The following is an 18,921-nucleotide window of genomic DNA, read 5'->3' on the forward strand; positions in this document are numbered from 1 at the left end:
CAGGGAGACCAAGCAATGTGATGTACCTCCTCCAGTCCAGGGCAGGAACACTTTCCACCACCATTTCATCTCAGCACCCTGCCGTAGTTCTCACCTGGCAGGACACACACTCTTGCAGCGCTAGTGACATTAAAACAGGGAACTCTTCACCTTCACAAGGTGGCTGCAAGTTGAGGTATAGGTTGCTGCCACTCAGTCTGCACAGGACGGAGGTTTTTTGCTTTTGACTGGAAATAGCCATGCAAATGCTCATGCACAGCGATTCTTATCTGGACCATATCTAAACACCCCTTCTTTGGTATAAAGTGTATTTTACAAAGAGTAGTTTATGTCATTTGCAAACTATTCATGGGTTCAACTCAAGTTTGCTAAACTGTGTTACAGGAAGAAGCTTTCAGAATTAGAGCCATAACAGGAACAAGAGGGTGGGTCCCCTCTTCGTTTGTACCATGTTGCTCTCTAGAGAGGGCATTTCCTCAGAATAAGGGGTTGGATGAAGATCCTTCAGACTCTTCTTTTGTGTTTTCTATAACATTTTAAAATATGCATTTGAACAGGGCTTGAGACCCCTTGTCCTGCCTTTGGACAGGTTTTCTGGAGCAATTGCAGATGGTCCATGTGATATCCATGGGGAAGAGCCAGCAGCTGAGTTATGAGCATTTCTGTTGATGAACCTGCTAACCACAGCTAGCACCCCGTGTGTTTTGTTAGCAAGAGTGCCAAAATAGGCAGCTCCCCTCCTCTCTGTCTTGGTTTACTCATCCCTGTCCCTGTGCCACGTGCTCTGTTGTGCCAACACATCTCTTTGGCTGGCTGCGGGATCCGGGAGCTGATCAGGCTGAAGTTTTACTGGAATTTTTTTTCTCCCAGATTACTCTTCGGTCAGAGCAATTTTCTTAACTTGACTACTCTGTGGCTCCACAAAGAGCTGAACTTGCAGAAAGCAGGGATTTTGCAGACGGGCAGTGAGCAGGTGAGCAGCCAGGTGAGGTCGGCGTTCAGGTTTAGAATACGTCTAAACCAGAAAAGCGACCAAGTGTAAAAGCAATAGACAACTAGGATCCCTCAGCAGTCCCAGACTATTTGTTGTTTTCAAAGACCTGCTTCCTTAGAAAGCTCCTTTTGAAGTAATTTGACATGCCATTTCCAGCTCCTGTGTGATCTAACTCAGTTATTTCCCCTTTATCTGCCTCTGAATGCTCCTGAACGTCTCTATAAACCTTCCTGCTTGGCAGTACCTCTTCCCATGTAAAGGGACCAGCATTAGTGTGGGATTTAAACTTAATGCTAGAGAAGCTTATGAAGTCTGCCATTTGCGCTTCTTGAGGACTTCACACTGCCTTTTCTTTCTCATAAAAATAGCGTGTGCCTGAGTTTGAAGGATCGGTCAGGTGTAGATCCCTCAGGTGGAAAATCTCTCTCGTAGGCATGAGAGAGAGGATAAGGGATTCATTCCTGTCCCCAGTGAAATCAATGTGAGCTTTGCTATTGAGACAGGTCAAATGTCAGTCTCAGTTGTTCGCTCTTCCCTGGGATTTTATCCTTTGTGCTCTCACTATCAATGAATCTCTCTTCCTGTCTCCTTCCCACAAGCTCTCATCCATCCTGATTTGAAGTCACCTCCATTAAGTGGTTGTAACGCTAGCTCTTTGCTTTACTTGCAGAGAGGACACTCCATAAATCTAACATTAGTCATGGCATCTGGCGAGAGATACCAAGGATAGGCTGCTTTGACTCAGAGGTTACCTAACCGTATCAGCCCCTGTGTTTGCCTTTCCTTTCAGAGAGCTGAGGTTCCCCTGCAGGAACCAGGGCTCATTTCGTGTCAGCTGATGCAATCATGCAGTCTGCTCAGGGCCAGTGCTGACACAACAGTGGTGTAGAGAAGCCACTGGGCAGTGTGGTTGGACCTGGGCTCCCTTTCCAATACCTCAGCCCTCTATCCAGTCTGAGCAGGACAACAAGCTTTCAACAAGGAGAAATCACAGAATCACAGAATCCCAGAATGGCAGGGGTTGAAAGGGACCTCTGGAGACCATCTAGTCCAACCCCCCTGCTAAAGCAGGATCACCCAGAGCAGGTTGAACAGGATTGTGTCCAGGCAGGTTTTGAATATCTCCAGAGAAGGAGACTCCACAACCTCTCTGGGCAGCCTGTCCCAGTGCTCTGCTACCCTCAGAGTGAAGAAGTTTTTCCTCATGTTCAGGTGGAACTTCCTGTGGTCCAGTTTGTGCCCGTTGCCCCTTGACCTGTCACTGGGCACCACTGAACAGAGCCTGGCCCCTTCCTCTGGACACCCACCCTTCAGATATTTATGAGTGTTGATGAGATACCCTCTGAGTCTTCTCTTCTCCAGGCTAACCAGCCCCAGCTCTCTCAGCCTTTCCTCATACCAGAGATGCTCCAGCCCCTCATCATCCTCGCAGCCCTCCGCTGGACTCTCTCCAGTAGTTCCCTGTCTTTCTTGAACTGGGGAGCCCAGAACTGGACACAAAACTCCAGATGTGGCCTCACCAGGGCAGAGTAGAGGGGGAGGACAACCTCCCTCGACCTGCTGGCCATGCTTCTTTGTGGCTGGTGAGCTCCATTTTCCCCGGCAGGCACGCATAGACAGGTTTGAGGTGCATGCAGTGACAAATTGTCCATGTTCGTTGCTGCTGGAGATCACAGTGGGATGGAGAAGGGGCTGTGCCTTTGCACTGGGTACAGGGCTTGCCAGATAATCTCTGCGATGGGCTTTAGCTGTGCTCCTCATGGGAAAGGAGGGCTGCACCTCATTGATGGAAGAATGGGACTGACCAGGGTTTGATGGATACTGAATCCTACTTTGGTGCTCTTTCCATTGCCGTATCACTACATACAAAGGGGCAGAGCTTGTTCTTGGGCTTTGAGGCCAACTGCTCCAGCACAGCTCATGTCCACTGGGCTAAACTCTGTCAGTCAGGGTTGCTTCAACCTTCCTGCCCATTGGGAAGGGTTCCTCCACAATGTCCACCCCCAAACTGTGCCAAGGCTCTGTCTGTCAGAGAGCTGCTCTGCAGCAGGCGAAAGCAGGCTAACCTCAAAATGAGCTGGATGATGAGGACAGTGCTCGTGGCGGGCCTTGGAGATGCTTAGATTTACATTTGCAATCCTTACTCCAGCGTAAGACCGACATTTATTTAACTTTTAAAATCATTTAGGGTAAACCGGCAAAAATGCTGTGAGTCAGGAATAAATCAGCTCAGATGGCCCATGTGTGAGAGGACATGTGCCTCTGTGTTAGTCTATCTGTGATCATATACTTACTCAGATATAAAAGGTAAAAACATTCTTATGTGGATGGCCATAAACCTTCTGTACAAGAAACATTGGGAGAGGCTGGGGAAGGGATGCGGGAGAGAAGAACAGGATGCTGGAGTACATGGGCACAAGTTCTTAAAAACAGCAGTTCTCAATCAGTTATATGCCAGTGTCTGCTTTAAAATGACCTTGCTTGAAAGGGAAAAAAACCAAGGAGGCAGCAAGAGAAAGGAGGAGAGGGTTAGGATATGATCTTTGTTCAGGGATGTGTCAGAACAGCATGTTGTGTTGTTTTATGGCTGCTGAGGAAAGAGAAGATGGAGTAGGGAATGTAAAATGACAGAGACTGAGTAGATGTGATATTTGCCTGATGTATTTTGCTGGTAATTAGTATAATGCCAATTAGACATAAGTAATCTTTTTTTTTCTTCTTCAGCTGTATAAGTTATTGCTTGAAAATATGCCAGCTAAAACCAAGATATTAAACTTTGAGGGATATGGAGATCTCTGTTCCTTGAGGATCTCTACATGAAATTACCCAGACAACAGGGATCTTGACAAAAGCAAGACTTATTATATCTAGAAAGAAAATGAATAAAAGCAAAATAAATTGTGTATTCCATGTCTAGCGTCTTGCTGCTTATTAGCCACACAGGAAGGGGCACCCACAGAGATGCAGATAAATCAGTGAGAGAAAGCAAATATCTTGCCTTTCCTGAAGACAATACTGCTTTGACGGTATTGTTCACCCTATCAATTTCCCTCAGCAGCCTGATGCCGAACCCTTCCCGTGTTCAGGCAGTTCCCTGCTGCAGGTAAACCCTGCTGCCCACACGCATTTTATTTTTCTTTCTCCAAGCCCTGTTTTTTCTCTTTGCTAACCCACACCATAAGACACAGGACTCACCTTGTTTTGCCTCTTGGTCCCTCAGGACATAAACCTGCTTAATGATGATTAATGGCTTCCTTCGAAGGGTCAATTGCTGATCCTCGACCTCTCAAATCACAGATGCTTTTGAGATCTCTACCTGTCCAGTTCTGGGCTGCTCTTTCAAACAGGTACACTGCTGCTTTGCTCAATGCCGCACACATATTTTCTATTGCTATGGACTATGCATAAGGAGCAGGCCTGCTATTACCGTCTTCTCCCTTTTGAAAAATAATCTGTAAAAATTATGCCCTCGGACTGATTCTGGAAGTTTTCATACATCTCTGTTGGACCGTGAAATCAAAATCTTCTCGTGATCATCCTGCTGTTCTCTTGTGCTGTGCTTTGCGGGGGACAGAGCTGGCAAATCCCCTTTGCCAATCTGCCTCTAATGCAAGGCGATGATGTATCCCCGCTGTCCTGCCAGGATGTTAGGCAGCAGGTTTAATCCTCGCTCGTTCTTTAAAGCGTGTTTTATTCATTTTGCGCCTTTAGGACTGCCTCTGGCAGGTCTCCCTCGAGTGGTGCAAACTTTATTGCATCTAACCTCCAGCAGTCTGTAAACTGCAGCACCCAGGGGTAGCTGGAGGTTGATATTCCCTATCAGAAGCGATTATCCTCCTTTTCCCATTCTCCCAGAAGAGCGCCTTTCTGCCATCCTAATAACAAACATAGGGCAGGGCAGTATTCATCAAGACCTATGTTTTTTCCCTTGCTCTTCCCTAACAAACCATAACCAGCCTGCCCCATTCCTAAACCTCCCCATTTGCGTCAGTGCACTGATATCCTCCTGTTTGCTCAGAGCTGCACCTTTAGCAAGCTGCATTGGTGTTGATACCTCCTATTTTTACGTGAGGAGGTGACTTCTCCCTGGCTGTGACCATCCTTTCAATGCCTTAGTGGGGAATTGTGCCAGCAAGATGGCAAGTGGTTCAATTCAGAAATGTTAACCACCTGGGCTGATTACTTGGCATGTATTTTGGCTGCACCACAGGAGGATTTGACCAGCCCATACGCTGCTTCTGCCATGTGCCAGCCACAAAATCTCTCCCCATTTAGCTTCCAATGCAGATTTTCAGCCTCTGATCTGTGGGTGTTTGAGGCATCAATAATGTGCATTTTCAGCTGGGTTTATGGCATTTTCTCCGGGTTGTGCAGAGAAATGGGCTGGGTAGTTCAGAGGTTCAGGCTCTCCTGCGTGGGTTGCTCTTGATCTTCCAGCAATCAGCAGTCAGACACCCTCATTTGGTGTTGGGTCATTCCTCCAAATTTTCGTGACCGTACCCCTGGTCTAATGCTCATAAAACTGCTGTATGTTGGATTTCACGTGCATTTGGTTCTCTGTGACTGGGTATGGTATCCGGCTCTATGTGTGCATCCTCCATCAGCAGACAGGCATTTCCTCATCAGGGCAGCCCAAGAGCATCAGCGCTAGATTTAGTGCCCGTCCCCTGATCCTTCAAATATCCACCGCAAATTCTGGCAACGATCTGGCCTCTTCCTCCTCCGTGTCTGCATTATGGTTCAGGCAACCAGCATGTTTCTACAGTCAGAACAGCCTGTAAAAAAGCTGAAATGACAAGCGAGTGTGCTCATTTTACTCTTAAGCAGCCCAGGAAAGATCTGTGGAAAGAAAACAAAGTGTATGCATGCAAATCCATACTGTCATTTCCTCTCCCCTTTTCCTTGGGGTTTGGCTTGACTCTCTTCCAAGGGCTTTTCCTTCTCCCTTGCTCTGCTTCTCTCCGAGTGGTCTTGGTTTTCTTTGTTTCCAGATCCCCTTGTTGAGGCAAGCCCTTTTCATAAAGTTGTGATTTCTTTTGTCAGTTAAACACCTATGTGACTTCAAAGGCCTTGAACAGCGCTCTGCTGTGTGGCTACCGGCCCCCCTGCAAGAATAATTTCCCCCGATTCATTGTCCTGCTAGTGAAAGATTATTAAATTGTTGATGGAGTTTAACAATGGTTTTGTTCAAAGGCAGACATGCGTACACCAGTTCTTTTCTCCTTGACACAAGAGCTTTAATACAAGCGTACAATGAAAAGGCAGCCACCAAGGAGCAAATATAGAGAGCGCTCATAAAACCAGAGCAGTATTCCTAAGTCCCAGCGCACGTGAACTGGTGCACCTTGCAATGCACTCCTAGGCTGTGCATGTGCCTACTCGCTTGCTCCCATCCGACACAAGCCTGCAGGTGAGGTGAGAAAACTGGCCTTGCTGAAAACTAATTAAAAAAAAAAAAATTAAAATATCATGTGTTAATTCTTGCTCATATGATTAGGACACTAGGAGGACTGAGGAACTAGGAGGTGAGCAATGGTGGGAGAGGACCACCCTTTTCAGGAGCAGTGGAAGGACTGCGCAGTGTCGGCATAAGGCTGAAACAATTGCTCTACTCCCTCCGCTCGGAGCAAGGCAAGCACATGCATACATCTCCCAACCAGGCTGCGCCTTCAGAGCAGCTTTTGGAACCTGCAATGAGGATCATTATATAGACTGCGCAGCCTCAGGCTGCCTGACATTTTGTATTATACAGACTTATTTTCGATTGCTTATCACTTCAGCAGATTTCCAACACTAAAGCTTAAATTTTCCGTGCTGGGTTTCCCTCAGGTTGATTTCTTTTTCTTTTTTTCTTAAGTTTTAGCAGAGGTGTTCCAGCTGTTTTTTGAGAACAAGACATGCTGCCTCAGCCCTGCTAACAAACTGGTTATAAAAATTTCTTTTCAAAAACCATTAGCTTAACCATGCTTTGGAAGAGAGGTGTGGAATTTGGCTCAGAAGCTGTCAGCATCAGTTGGGGGTTGTTTGCCCCAAAATGGCTGAGTCTGTCATTGAGTCTACGCCAGCACGCATCCCTGTGTAGCTGCACCCACACACTGTTGCGTGGCCTTCGAACAACAGCATTTCTCAGGGCTTATGCATCCTTGCCCTCCCTCAGAGACCTGGTGCAGGAGCTTGCTGCAGTTGCTGTTGCTTGATGGACATCCCTCCTGTTGCATGAATGACATACCCTTTCCCCAGTACTCTGGGGGGCCCCAGTTTTCTTGGGGGTGCTGGGTACTGCATGGCAAGGGTTTTTCTTTGCCTATGGGAGGATTGAGTGTGGCTTGCTCTGCTGCTGGGGCATGTGGCACGCATGGGCTCTGGTGTCGGGGTGTATTTGAGCATGTCTTGCTGGGACAGCTGCTTTGGGGCAGGGTGGGGGGTTCAGGGTTCTGCTCCTGATGGAAGATGGAGCTAGCCTGTAGTGCCTCCAGCCCGACGGGCTGGCTCACTCCCAGTCTGACATTGCAGAGGTCCAAGAGCCGAGAGGACCCTGCATCCCCCCCGCTACTCAGCGCCATGGCTCGCAGACTGGCACTGGGGCTCAGTCCCTCGCTGTCCTCCTGGTTCCCGGGCTGCCAGCACAAAGGGACTGGTTTTTTATTTTCTTCTCCCTTTTATTGTCCTTCCTGGGGCATGTTCCCTGCCATTCTCCCGCTTCTTCCATAGTGAAGTGGCAGAGGCTGCCTCAAGCTCCAGCGCCTTCCCTGATTAGCTGCTGCCAGGAAGGGAAGCAGGGCTGCAGCTTTAATTAAATGATAAGGGCAGAGCCCCGGAAGTGGGGAGATAAGTGCAGCGGTGTCTGCCACCACACTTGCCCAGGCTCTTTCTAATTAGCTTTGAGAAGGTCTAGAAAGGAAGATTAACCCTTGGAGGGAGGCTGGCTGGAGCGGTGGGCTGCAGCAGACAGAGGGTGCATTCCCAGAGATGGGGTGCTGCAGTTCACCTGGAAGTGTGTGTGGGATGTGGGCTGGAGGGGACCCTGCTGTGTGCTCACCCCAAGCCCCCCGTGCTTGAGCAGCGGGGCTGGGTGAGAGACAATTAGACCCCTGCCTTTCACAGGCTTGGGCAGAAGGTAAAGCTCAAGGATTAGTAACTCAGGTTCCTTCTTTAAGAAGCATTTGCTGCTTTAACACATCCTATGCTTGGCAGCTGTGGGGTGTCCTGGGGCATTTGGGTTGCTGTGCTTACCCCCCCTCCCTACTGCTGCCCCAAGGCTTTCAGTGCAAGGAGATGAGTGTCCCCAGCCTCTGGAGCAGTGGCAGGAGTGCAGGGCACAGTCCTCCTGCAAGAGCCATGGCACAGGTGTCTAGTCCCCCCTAGAAGCCATGATATGTCTCAGTGATGCTTTGAAAGGTGGAGGAGGGAGGTGGGGTAAGAGCACCACTGTATGTCAGCAACCCATAATAATATGGACCGGGAGCTCCCCAGGACCTGGTGACACAAGAACCACAACCTCAGCTCTGGTGCTGTTCACCTGTGTGGAGCAGACCCCGGCTGCTGAGCACATTGCTCCAGAGAGCTGGGGAAAGACACCTCAGGTGTAGTCACCCTGTAGCTCGGCTGGAGGGTAGCCAGAGCTCTCACCGGGGTGGGTGGCACTGCTCCTGGCCCTGGTGGCCTGGGCCCTTCTGGTCACCCCCCGCCCCCCCCATCGGCTGGCACCACACCGGTACCCAAGACATGCTGGGAGGCTCTGGGCAATGCATCCATGTGTCCCCCGAGATCCCCTGGCTGGACAAGGGGACAGGTCAGCCCCACAGACCCGGGCTGGGACCCCCACCGGGAGGGTGTGGGAGGAATCCTGCGGATGGGAGACAAAGGCTCGGTGGGAATGTGGAAGGAGCAATCGTGTAGGTATTTGGGTAACAGGAATGCGCATACAAGGCATGCATGAGCTGACAGCCCCTGGGGATAGCAGGTGGTGCTCCTCTTCCTATTTACATAACCATCATTAGCCCTTGCAACAGAGGACGCAAAAGCCAGAAGAGCCTGGTGCTCTGACCTGCCCCTCCTCCTTGGGCAGGGGGGAAGAGTGGCTGCTCTGCTGCCCACGGCTTCTTGTCCGGACGTCTGTGCACTCCTGAAGGTACTACAGGAGATGTTACTCACTGGGCAGGATATTGCAGGAGTAAATAGTAAGATTAGGAAAATGGTTTGGTTATTGCACGGTTCATTTTGGTTATTGTGTCACTCCTTAACCTTTCTGGTGGTTATTTGTTGGATGTCTGTTGTCTGTAGTTGTCATGAGAAGTTCTTGGCTGGCCAGAGGACAGTGTTTGGATATTATAGGAACCAGGATTTCATTATGGAGCTAGACTTGTTACTACTTTTCATACAATATGGGTGAAGAGGATTGCCCAGTCATGTTCATTACCTGACTTTGTTTTCAGTTGCTTGAAGTTTTGGCAAACTTTAACTGCAAGGGCACAATTTTTCATAGTGGACATATGCCACTTACCAAATATTTTGAAAAATGGCAGTGAAATCTGTCCAGATATTTCACTTCCAAAAGAAGGTAGGAAAGAAAATTGCTATTTTTTTTTTCCCTCAATAATAAAGCAATCCCCCTATCCTGCAGCCCCATGATTTAGAGAAATAATTTTTTGTGATTTCTTGACCCTTCCATTGTACCTTCCCCACTTTCTGCAGCCTGTGTGGTAGTCTCACTGGCAAAACCTCCTTTTCCTGAAAAGCCTGATATACCTCCCAAGTGGTTCTGTCCTCTCCCCCAGAGACACAAAGGGACCCCAGGGAAAATATTTTCCACCAGAGCGTAATTCTGGTCTGCACCACGGAGCAGACTTTCATGAAGCGAATTAAGACTGTATGGACAATCCTAATTTTGGCATTTCCTAACCTTTGAACCCTGTAATCCTATTAAGGTAGTTCTTAACATAATTATTCAGTGATTTAATGTAATAATTCTGCTTTTTATAGTCCAGCAAAGGTTGACACCCCACTGTGCCAGGGTAGGAGATCATGTAAGTGGCACCACAAGCACAAAATATGTTATAGGGGGATTGAATTTGTTTTGCTGGGTATCAGAGGGATTGCAGTGAAGCTGGGGGGGCAGACGGTGCTTTTGGGAGTCCCATGAGTGCCATAGTCTGTCGTTGAGCACTGTGAGCCCTGCCTGGTCCCTGCAGGAACACGGTCAGTGTCCAGAGACATCCGTCTGGGTGTTCCTGCCACCGGTGCAGGGTATGGATCGCCTCCCGTTGCTGTGGAGATGTGACTGTGGGATGCCCGCGCTTCCCAGCCTGCCGCTGTCACACAGCCGCCTGTGGTTTGCAGCCCTAACGGCAGCGGGGAGGTGGTCCCTCAAGCTCCAGCTACAGCAAGCAAGGGAAGAACACGTCCCCTGGGAGCCTGGGCTCAGGCCCTCGCTGCCGACAAAGTGTTTTAGCACTGCGCTACCTGTGCTGGTGAGGTTGAGGCTGGTGGGTGCATCTGTCCACATTAATTACGAGCCGGTTCTGCTGTGATACCCTTGGTAGGATCTGGGAAGTCACTTGCTTCTGTACTGCAGTTAGTATGTGCCATTGTAATATACTCCAGAGGCCATGGTTTGATCCATACGTGCATCTGGGGGCTGACAGGCCATTAACTTTGGAGCAAGCTGTCTGTACTGGTGTTTAGATACTATTGTTTAGCATGAGGGGAGAGATGCTCAGTGCTGTAGGGTCTGGGGGAGATGGCTGTGCACATTATATCTCTTGACTTTGGTGCCTAGGAGAAATCCATCTGTGTGCTGGCATCAGTGCTGGCTCTGAGGATCTTTCTCAGTATTTATTGTAAGAGCGGGTGTTGCTTGTAATTGCCCCGAGAGCTGTAGGTGTGGCGTTGAACTACAGTAACCACCTTTATGGGCAGTGTCGGGTCGGTCTCAGATACCAGAAGCCATCTGTCTGTGTGCTGTAGTGACGGTGTTAAGTTTGGAAAGCCATCTGTCTGGGTGTTGTAGTGCTAGAATTGGTCCCCGAAGCCGTCTGTCTGGGTGTTGTAGTGCTAGGAATGGTCCTGCAAACCGTCTGCCTGGGTGTTGTGGGGATGGTGTTAGCTCAGCCTAGGAAAAATAGGGACTGACATGGACTGCAGTGAGCCCTCCACTTGTGCTTTCAGCTTCTGATATTTCTGTCTGTACTCATTGATCTCTGGAGCATCGCTGTGGAAATGGGCAGCAGTCCAGCAGCCTTCCCCAAGGCCTGGAAAGTGAAATTGGTGTTGTCCTTGTGCTGCTCTGGAGGTAGAGGCCTCTGGCCACGTCCAGCTGGGATGTGGGAATCAGAGACCAGGAAGGAGATGGACTGGGGAGCTGCCAAAAGTGAGCTTGCTGCTCTGGTCCCCTGTGTCCGGAGAGTGGGCATTCCCTGCTGGGGATAACGTGCTGGCCATGCCCACCTCATCTGGGGGCTTTGAAGGGCAACCTGTGTTTGGGCTTTGCAAAGGAGGTCACGGCTCCACAGCTACCTGCAGCAAAAGCCCTTGCAAGGGGAAGACGTGCTGGGAAGGAGCCACTGAGCTTCTGTACACCAAAGGAAGCCCATGCTGAGGTGGGCACGTGGGGATGGGCTCTCGAGCAACTCTTGGTGCTGATGTGGGGGGACTCCTCCAGGCTACTGTGTCGGGCATACCACTGTGGGGGAAAGGCACAGAGAGGGGTGAGTCAAGGGGTGGGATAGTACAAGGGACTCATCCCAGCATGGTCAGGTTGCAAAGGTGTGAAGAACAGAACAGCAATGGGGCTGCTGGTATAAGAAAACGGGATGTTGGGGCACACTATCTAAATAGCTGTACTGTTAGGGTGTAGTGAAGAGGGAACAGACCATGAAGCAGTGGTGCCTGGAGGAAGCAGCACCGCAGGGGAGTGGTATCTGGAGGGAACAGCGCTGTAAAACATGGTACCTGGAGGAAATGGCACCATTAGAGCAGCAGTGCCTGGAGGGAAGAGAGCAGCGGGGGGAGGCAATACCTGGAGGGAGCAGCAGCACAGAACATGGCACCTGGAGGACGTGGCACCATGGGGGACCAGTACCTGTAGGCAGCAGCTCCGTGGGGGAATGGTGCTTCCCAGGAACGGCGCGGCAGGGGAACGCTACCTGTAGAGAGCAACGCTGCGGGAGAGTGGTACCTTCGGTAACCGCGCCATGGGGGACAGTACCTGTAGGGAACAGCGCTGTAGGGGAACGATACCTGTAGGTAGTTGCGCTGTAGGGGAGTGGTACCTATAGAGAACAGTGGCATGGGAGAATGGTACCTGTCAGCAGAACCACGGTAGGGCAATGGTGCCTGTAGGGAACAGCACCGTAGGCAATGGTACCTGTAGGTGTGAGCACTCCAGGGAGTGGAACCTGGAGGGAGCGATGGTGCAGGAGAATGGCACCAAGCTACGGTGGAGTAGGGGAATGGTGCCTGCTCTCAGGAGCTGTGCTGTAGGAAGGGAGTCGTCCGGAAGAGCAGCACCAGGGAGGCTGTTCCCATTCCGTAGATGCTGTAGGGGCAGGCAGAGAGGACAGTGTTGCTGGGATATGATGTCATGGGAGGTCACTGCCATAAGGGATGTCCCAGGAGTGGTCTGCAGAGCCCTGAGGGCTTGGTGTAGGAGGAGATACGTCTCCAGGCATTTGCACTGGGGCAATAGAGGTGGCAAAGCTGCCTGTACTGGAAACACTACATCCTTCCCTGGCTGAAAGACAGCCATTTTGAAATAAATATTTTGTGCCCCAGCCCTCAGTCTGCAGCGTGGGGCGTGCTCCACCTGTTTACCCCCTGACTGAGGCTAGAAGAGGTACAGTGCTTTTGGTCTCTGAATAGGGGTAGCTGGTTGAAATTAGTGGCCCATGTTCTCTGTGCCACCAGGTAGACGAGTCTTTCTGATCTAACACTTCAGGAAAGCATCCTGCTTTGCCTCTGAGCTGCTCTCCCCACACTGTCATATTCCCCATTCCTCCGTACCATTGAACACCCCAGTCCCTCCTTGCATGCTGCGCTTCTCTCCTCCTCCTTCCCAGGCTTCTCTGCATCCTCTGCTGTGCTCTGCTGTGTCATGTCCCCACAGTCCCACCGTCTTCCCTCCCAGTGCTGCTCCACTACATCCCCTCACCCGCAAGATCTGGCCTCCTGTGCTGCATCATCCCTGCTCGCCCAGCGCTGCACACCACACATGCAGTGCTGATGTCTGATGCGAATGGAAGACAGGGAGAACCAAACCAGACTGCGATGTTGCAGATGGTGGCCAAAAAAAAGTGATTGAGGCTGGCTCGTAGCCTCTGAAGCTACCTGGCTTGCTGTGGGCGAGTGAACCTCTGCACATCTACTGCAGGAAGATGGAAGTGCCTGCTGAATGAAGCTGCCTGCTTTTGTCTCCTGTCTAACAGTACTCAAGTGCACTGTTGAATGCCCCCCTAAGAGCAATAATACTATTAGAGGAGCCCTTGCAAGTGGCTGCAACAGGATGTGTTCCTGCCTTGCATGGGGATATATAGAGAGAAATAATTAGCTGCGGCACCAATATGTGCCTCTTCCCGGAGGAGACAGCCTGGCACAGTCTCCTTCACAAAGATCAGAGGTGCCCTGGATGTCAGGAGATGAGAACAGCCATGCCAGCATCGAGAACAGAGCCGTGGCTCAAGAGACTTTCCCCTCCTCCAGCCAGAACAAGGGCCCAGGGTGCATCTCTGAATGCATCTCTGTCTAAAGCCCCAACCGTGCCCCCTTTTCATCTGAAAAGTTCAAAGGGATGCAACTTTTACTACCCCGGATTTACTCCTATACCACATGCCGAGGCAGAGCAGCCCTGAGGCACCTAACAAGAGGATGCCAGAGAAATGCAAAGCTGTAGAAAGTGGGGAGCCAGAAGACGGTGAGGACTGTGAATGCCCAAACAACCACACAACCCCCCTGGCTGCGAAGTCTTCTGGCATGGAAATGCTGACAACAGGATGGGCCAGCCCTCAGAAGGAGACCAGTGAGAGAGCAAAGCTCAGGAAAACACGGCAGCTGTGCTGACACAGTTTTTACTTGACATGGCCAGGATGCTGTGGAGGATTGAGATGCTGGAGAGGGCATAGCCATCTTCTTCATCACCTGGGAACTTTGCCAGGTTTCAGGGATTCAGAGGCACAAAACTGCATTCCTGGGACGGAGGAGGGATGCAAAATTCTGAGTACACTTCGTAAGGTGAAATGGGCACCTTGACACTGAGGCAAGGTTTGGGCTCTGCCTCCTCACCACACTGCGGGGCATCCAGAATCAGTATTTTGTGGGCAAAATTTCCATGAGTGTTTACCCCCAAAGAAAGATTGCCGCTTGTCTGCGGTGGCACATCCGAACCACCAGCATATGTTGAGAATTAGGCTGTAGGGTCGTGTTTGCTCTAAATCACAGCTATTCAAGAATTACACCCTGCCCCATTCCCGGGCTGTTAAAGCGGAGCGGGTTGTGCTCATGGCACATAATACACTCCTTTAGCGGCAGAGCTCTGATGCCAGCATCTCACTGCAAGTGAAGGGACAAGGCTGGAAAAAGACTTTAGTGCCAGAAACAGACAATGGGAAAACCAGAATAAAAAACCCTGAACACAGCGTTCCTGCTTGATCCTCTGATTTCTAAGCTGCCATTGGCACAAGGAAATCACTATAGCTTTGTTCACTGGAGAGGTAGCTTTTATTTCAGTCTTGCCAATACCCTCTGTAGACTCAGCAAAGCACCTTCTGCCAGAGCAAGAAGTGATGGCACTCATCCACTCCCCACCCTGGGAGCGGGCAGCACCAAGGCATTTCTGGAAGTAGAAATGATGATGAGCCGTCCCATTTGTCCTGTAGGAAAGTAGTTGAGAGAGAAAGAGATATTGCCTCTTGAACAGAAGTGAAACAGAACGTAACACGACCTCAAACTGACCAAGCTGGTGGCCACCAGGGCATCCTGCTGTCCTGAGAGGAAGACCTGGAGGATGACCTAGGCTCCAATTTCTGCTTTGACTTGCACAGAGTAGAGGTGAAAGCTGAGCTGCCTTGCCTCTGTTTTCGTATCTTGCTTTCTGTCTGTAGCTAGGAGGAAGAAATGAGGCAACTTTCCACATGCTCAGGAAATAGGACACTTGGTCTGTGGCCAGCTCTGAGAATGACCCCAAAGACATGCACTGGCAAGCTAAGCTCTCACACTGGTCTGTGCGGGCATCTTGTCCCCTGTGATGCTTGGGCTCCTGCTTTTGCACCCTGCAGCGTGAGCATGGCCACCACCTGTGCACGAGTTCATTTGAGTGTGCATGTTTGTGGTGCATGAGCACAGCAGCGCATATCCACCTGGGCTGTATCTGTGTGTGTGTGTGTGTGCACATCGCCGTGTGATGCATAGCCCCGGTGCCTTTGCACACAGGGGCTCAGGGTGCCATGAGCCAGGTGGCTGCAAGATTTGCCTCAGGTTCCCCTGTGAGTCCTGCAAGGGCCAGTGGGCTCCAGGGAGTCTAGGATAAGGCTGGAGAAACTAGTGAGAGATCGGCAGTGGTGGCCAAGCAGCCTCAAGGAGGCTGGAGCAGGGCCAGGAGAGGCCAAGGGACTCCTGGAGGCAGTGGGTACCAGAGGGATGCTGTGGGGCTCGGTGCAATGCAATGGGGAGGGCTGGCAGAGGCTGAAGGAGCCAGCAGGATCCTATGGGTGGGTATGGAGTCTGGGGGCTGTGCAATGATGTGACCCTCTCGTCCTTTTTCTGCTCCTCATTAGAGTCCCCTGAGCGGAGCAGGCTGTGAAGGGGGTCTGCGCTGAGGTATGTCCTTATGGCTTCTGCCAGGATATCACAGCTTACGTGTGCGCCAGGGGACGGGACACAGGAGGCGGCTCCCAGCATGGGGAGCAGCGTGGGTGCCAGAGCCTCCGTAGGAACCAGGGGGGAAAACTGGGGTGCCTCAGCACCCAGAGGAGCCGAGAATCTGGGAGTTGTTTTAGGGCAAGATATGCTCACACACTGGTTTGCTGCTAACTTTGCCCCTTCTTCCATGCCCATCTCTGTAGAGGGTCTCACTTATGACCCTTGTCAACTGTTCCCAGCATTGCATGGAGCCTTCTCCTGCAGAGACCTTCCTTGCATCCCAGGGCTGCCTGTGTGTGAAAGCTGTGCCAGGGTGACTTGGGGATGCCTGTGCCCAAGAGCCCCAAACTGATGGCAGGAAGGATGTGCTGACGAGGGCAGAGCCCTCAGCATGGTGTGAATGGCTCTGGTTTCTTCTTCCCATGACTGAGGGAGTGCCAGCAGGTCTGTCCTTTCTTGGGAGGAGGGGATTATGTGTACCAGTGTGTATCTGGTGGGAAGGGGCATGCTCAGAGCTGGTGAAAGCCCCATGTCTCAGGTCCCCAGAGCTCCTTAGTGTCTCAGTCCATCAGTCCGCAGGGCTGTTTGTCAGCAATGCAGTGGAGAGATGGAGAGGACTTCTGTGAACTAGAAGGGATGTCTGCAAGTCAGAGCAGTCTCAAGGTCATCAGCAGCCCCCCGTTTCATCCCAGCATCAGCACTAGGCTTGATCTGCCAACACATGCTTGTGATAATGGGCACTGATGTGTCCCAGGCAGTGGCAGGGGTGCTCTGTTGTGCCCCAAGTTGGGAGTAGATGGTAAGCAATGTCTTGGATAGCTCTTGGAGGAATACTCACCTCTGCATGGAAATGCCAAGTTTTGGCCTCTGAAGATTTGTGACAGGTACTCCCTGTGTTAAGGATGCATGATTGAGGCTCAAGAAAGCCTTGTAGTGTTTGGGGTAGAGGGTGGCTGGTATGTGAAGAGACCAGACCTTGAGCTGGTGTAGCTGGTGTTCGGAGTTTCCCAGCTATGCCAAGAGCAGGGAGCTATTGATGCCCTCAGATACCTGGCTCTCTCAGGGGCAGGTGTTTGGTGCACAGAGAGGCTTGGGCGCTGCCAGGGAAGGGACTCAGATATGTCCAGCCTCTCTGGGGGTAGACATGGGCTTGCCCATGTGTGCTTCGCTGTGCTCAGACCACTCAATGTCTGAGGACTTCTGTCTGGGATTGGGGCTCCTGCTGACGGGTGCTTGGGGAGGCTTGCAGGTGGCCTGGCATGCTGGATGGTGAGCAGGGAAGAGCTGCCCAAGGATGGTGCTCAGGCAATATGGCTGTACCTCAGGGCAGTGAAGAGCCTGACTGTGGTTAGGGCAGTTCCCCGTCTCTGCATGGCGAAGCTGTCAGTGGTGCCCAAAGGTGCTGGACCAAGGGAGTTCCTGGAGCCTGGCAGGGTCGAGGTGGTGCCCACAGTTCTGGGGTGGTGAGTCCAGTGGCAGCCTGTCTCCTGCTGTGCAAATCCAGGCTATGGACCCCCTCCTGTGCAATGCTCATCTCCAAAGGGGGTGTGCTCTGTGAGCTCCGTCTTGTGCTCTGCCTACTGTTTCTCTGCACACACCCGCTGCAGGAAGGATGTTTGTCCAAGGGGAGCTGGGGCTGTGAGCTTGGACAGGAGACATTGGCTGCTGGGAGTCTTGGGTTCCCCTTCCAGCTCTGCCTTCGCTCCCTGGGTGGCTATGGGTCTGGCTGTCCCCTCCCACCGTAGGAGGGTGAGGGTAGGACGGAGACATCCAGGCTCTGCTGCTCATCCCTGTGCTCCATCCTCACGTCCTGAGCCGGTGAGTAACGATGTTCTTGCTTGCTTCTCTGCAGATCTCCGGCCTCTGCCCGATGTAGCCATGACTGGGACCTGTACCCGGGAGTGCACAGAGTTCGGCCACTCCGATACCTGCTGGATGCCCGGCCAGTCCTCCCCTAGCCGCAGGCCCAAGAACGCCCTCAAACTCTCCACTTTTGTGCCTTACCAAGACAGAGGGAGTCAAGAGCAAGTCGGGAATGGCAGCCCCAGACTCTCAGAAGAGCGCAGCACCAAAATGGCCAACCTCCGCCTGCTCCCCACGTACAGTGCCTTCTCCAATAGTAGCCATGAGCCCTGCAAGGACTCTCCCATGGAGGAAATTCCTCTCACCCAGACCTCGGACTTCCAGCCAGCCACCACCCCCTCGTCCCAGACCACCAAGAGGGAGATATACCTGTGAGGCTGGGCGTGAGGGGCAGGGAGCAGATGCGCTTCTGAGGCCAGTGTCCAGAGGAACATTTTAAACTTCAATGCTTTATCGCTCCGGCAGCCGGTTCTCCAGGCAGTGGGCTCGGCGGACAGCAGGGCAGGGCAAGGCAGGGATGAGAGGAGCGCCTTTCTAACCCGTTGTTTCCTGGGGTCAGGGGTGGGTGGGAAGGATGAAAGCATCCAAAACCCGATTTCTGAGCACTTGCGGGTGCATGTCTCCGAACTGCTGCGTCGCTGGGGAGGGCTGGACAGGCTCCTGGTGTGGAGGGCACGGCTGGGGAGAAGGGCTTACGTACCAAAGGTCCACGCAGAGCTGGTGGAGTTCCTGGGCATAGGACGAGGGGTGTCCCCATGCATGGGGAGTGAGCTGCCTGTCTCTTTGCTGTAGACTCCTGTAAATACGAATCTTAGGAATGACATTCAAGTCCTGCCTGATCGAAACTTTTTATTGTCCTTGAAACAAAAGACATTTAAACAAAAACAGAAAAACACACACACACAAAAAAAAAAGGAGAAAAAAATTGAAAACAGAAACAAACCACAGGGAGCAAGTTCCAGCTTTGAATGGTTTGCTGCGTGGAAGAGCCCACGGGAGTGCAGCGTCCGGCCCACACTCATGTTCTATATTGTAAATAGAGATGTGACCAGTCCCTGAAACAGCAGCTGGGGAGCTGGAAGAGAGGGGCAGCATCCTAGCCGGACTGTAGGGACTTTGCTATTTTTCAGCCTGGATCTCTTTCTGAACGTTGTCACTGTGCCCACAAGCTGCAGGGTCCCTAGGGACTGCCCGGTGCCATAGGCGGGGTCTGC

At 51.6% G+C, this 18,921-nt stretch overlaps 1 protein-coding gene across 1 annotated transcript in view; it reads left to right on the plus strand.

The window, feature by feature from the left end:
• Window positions 1-18,226, plus strand: part of PCDH1 (protocadherin 1) — a 52,865-nt gene extending 34,639 nt beyond the window's left edge. The window contains 1 exon segment of the mRNA XM_075766202.1: window positions 17,697-18,226. Coding sequence (XP_075622317.1) covers window positions 17,697-18,082 — 386 coding nt within the window. The 3' untranslated portion in view covers window positions 18,083-18,226.
• Window positions 18,227-18,921: the final 695 nt, after the last annotated feature.

Source organism: Balearica regulorum, chromosome 14, assembly GCF_011004875.1.
Source record: "Balearica regulorum gibbericeps isolate bBalReg1 chromosome 14, bBalReg1.pri, whole genome shotgun sequence".
Taxonomy (NCBI): domain Eukaryota; kingdom Metazoa; phylum Chordata; class Aves; order Gruiformes; family Gruidae; genus Balearica; species Balearica regulorum.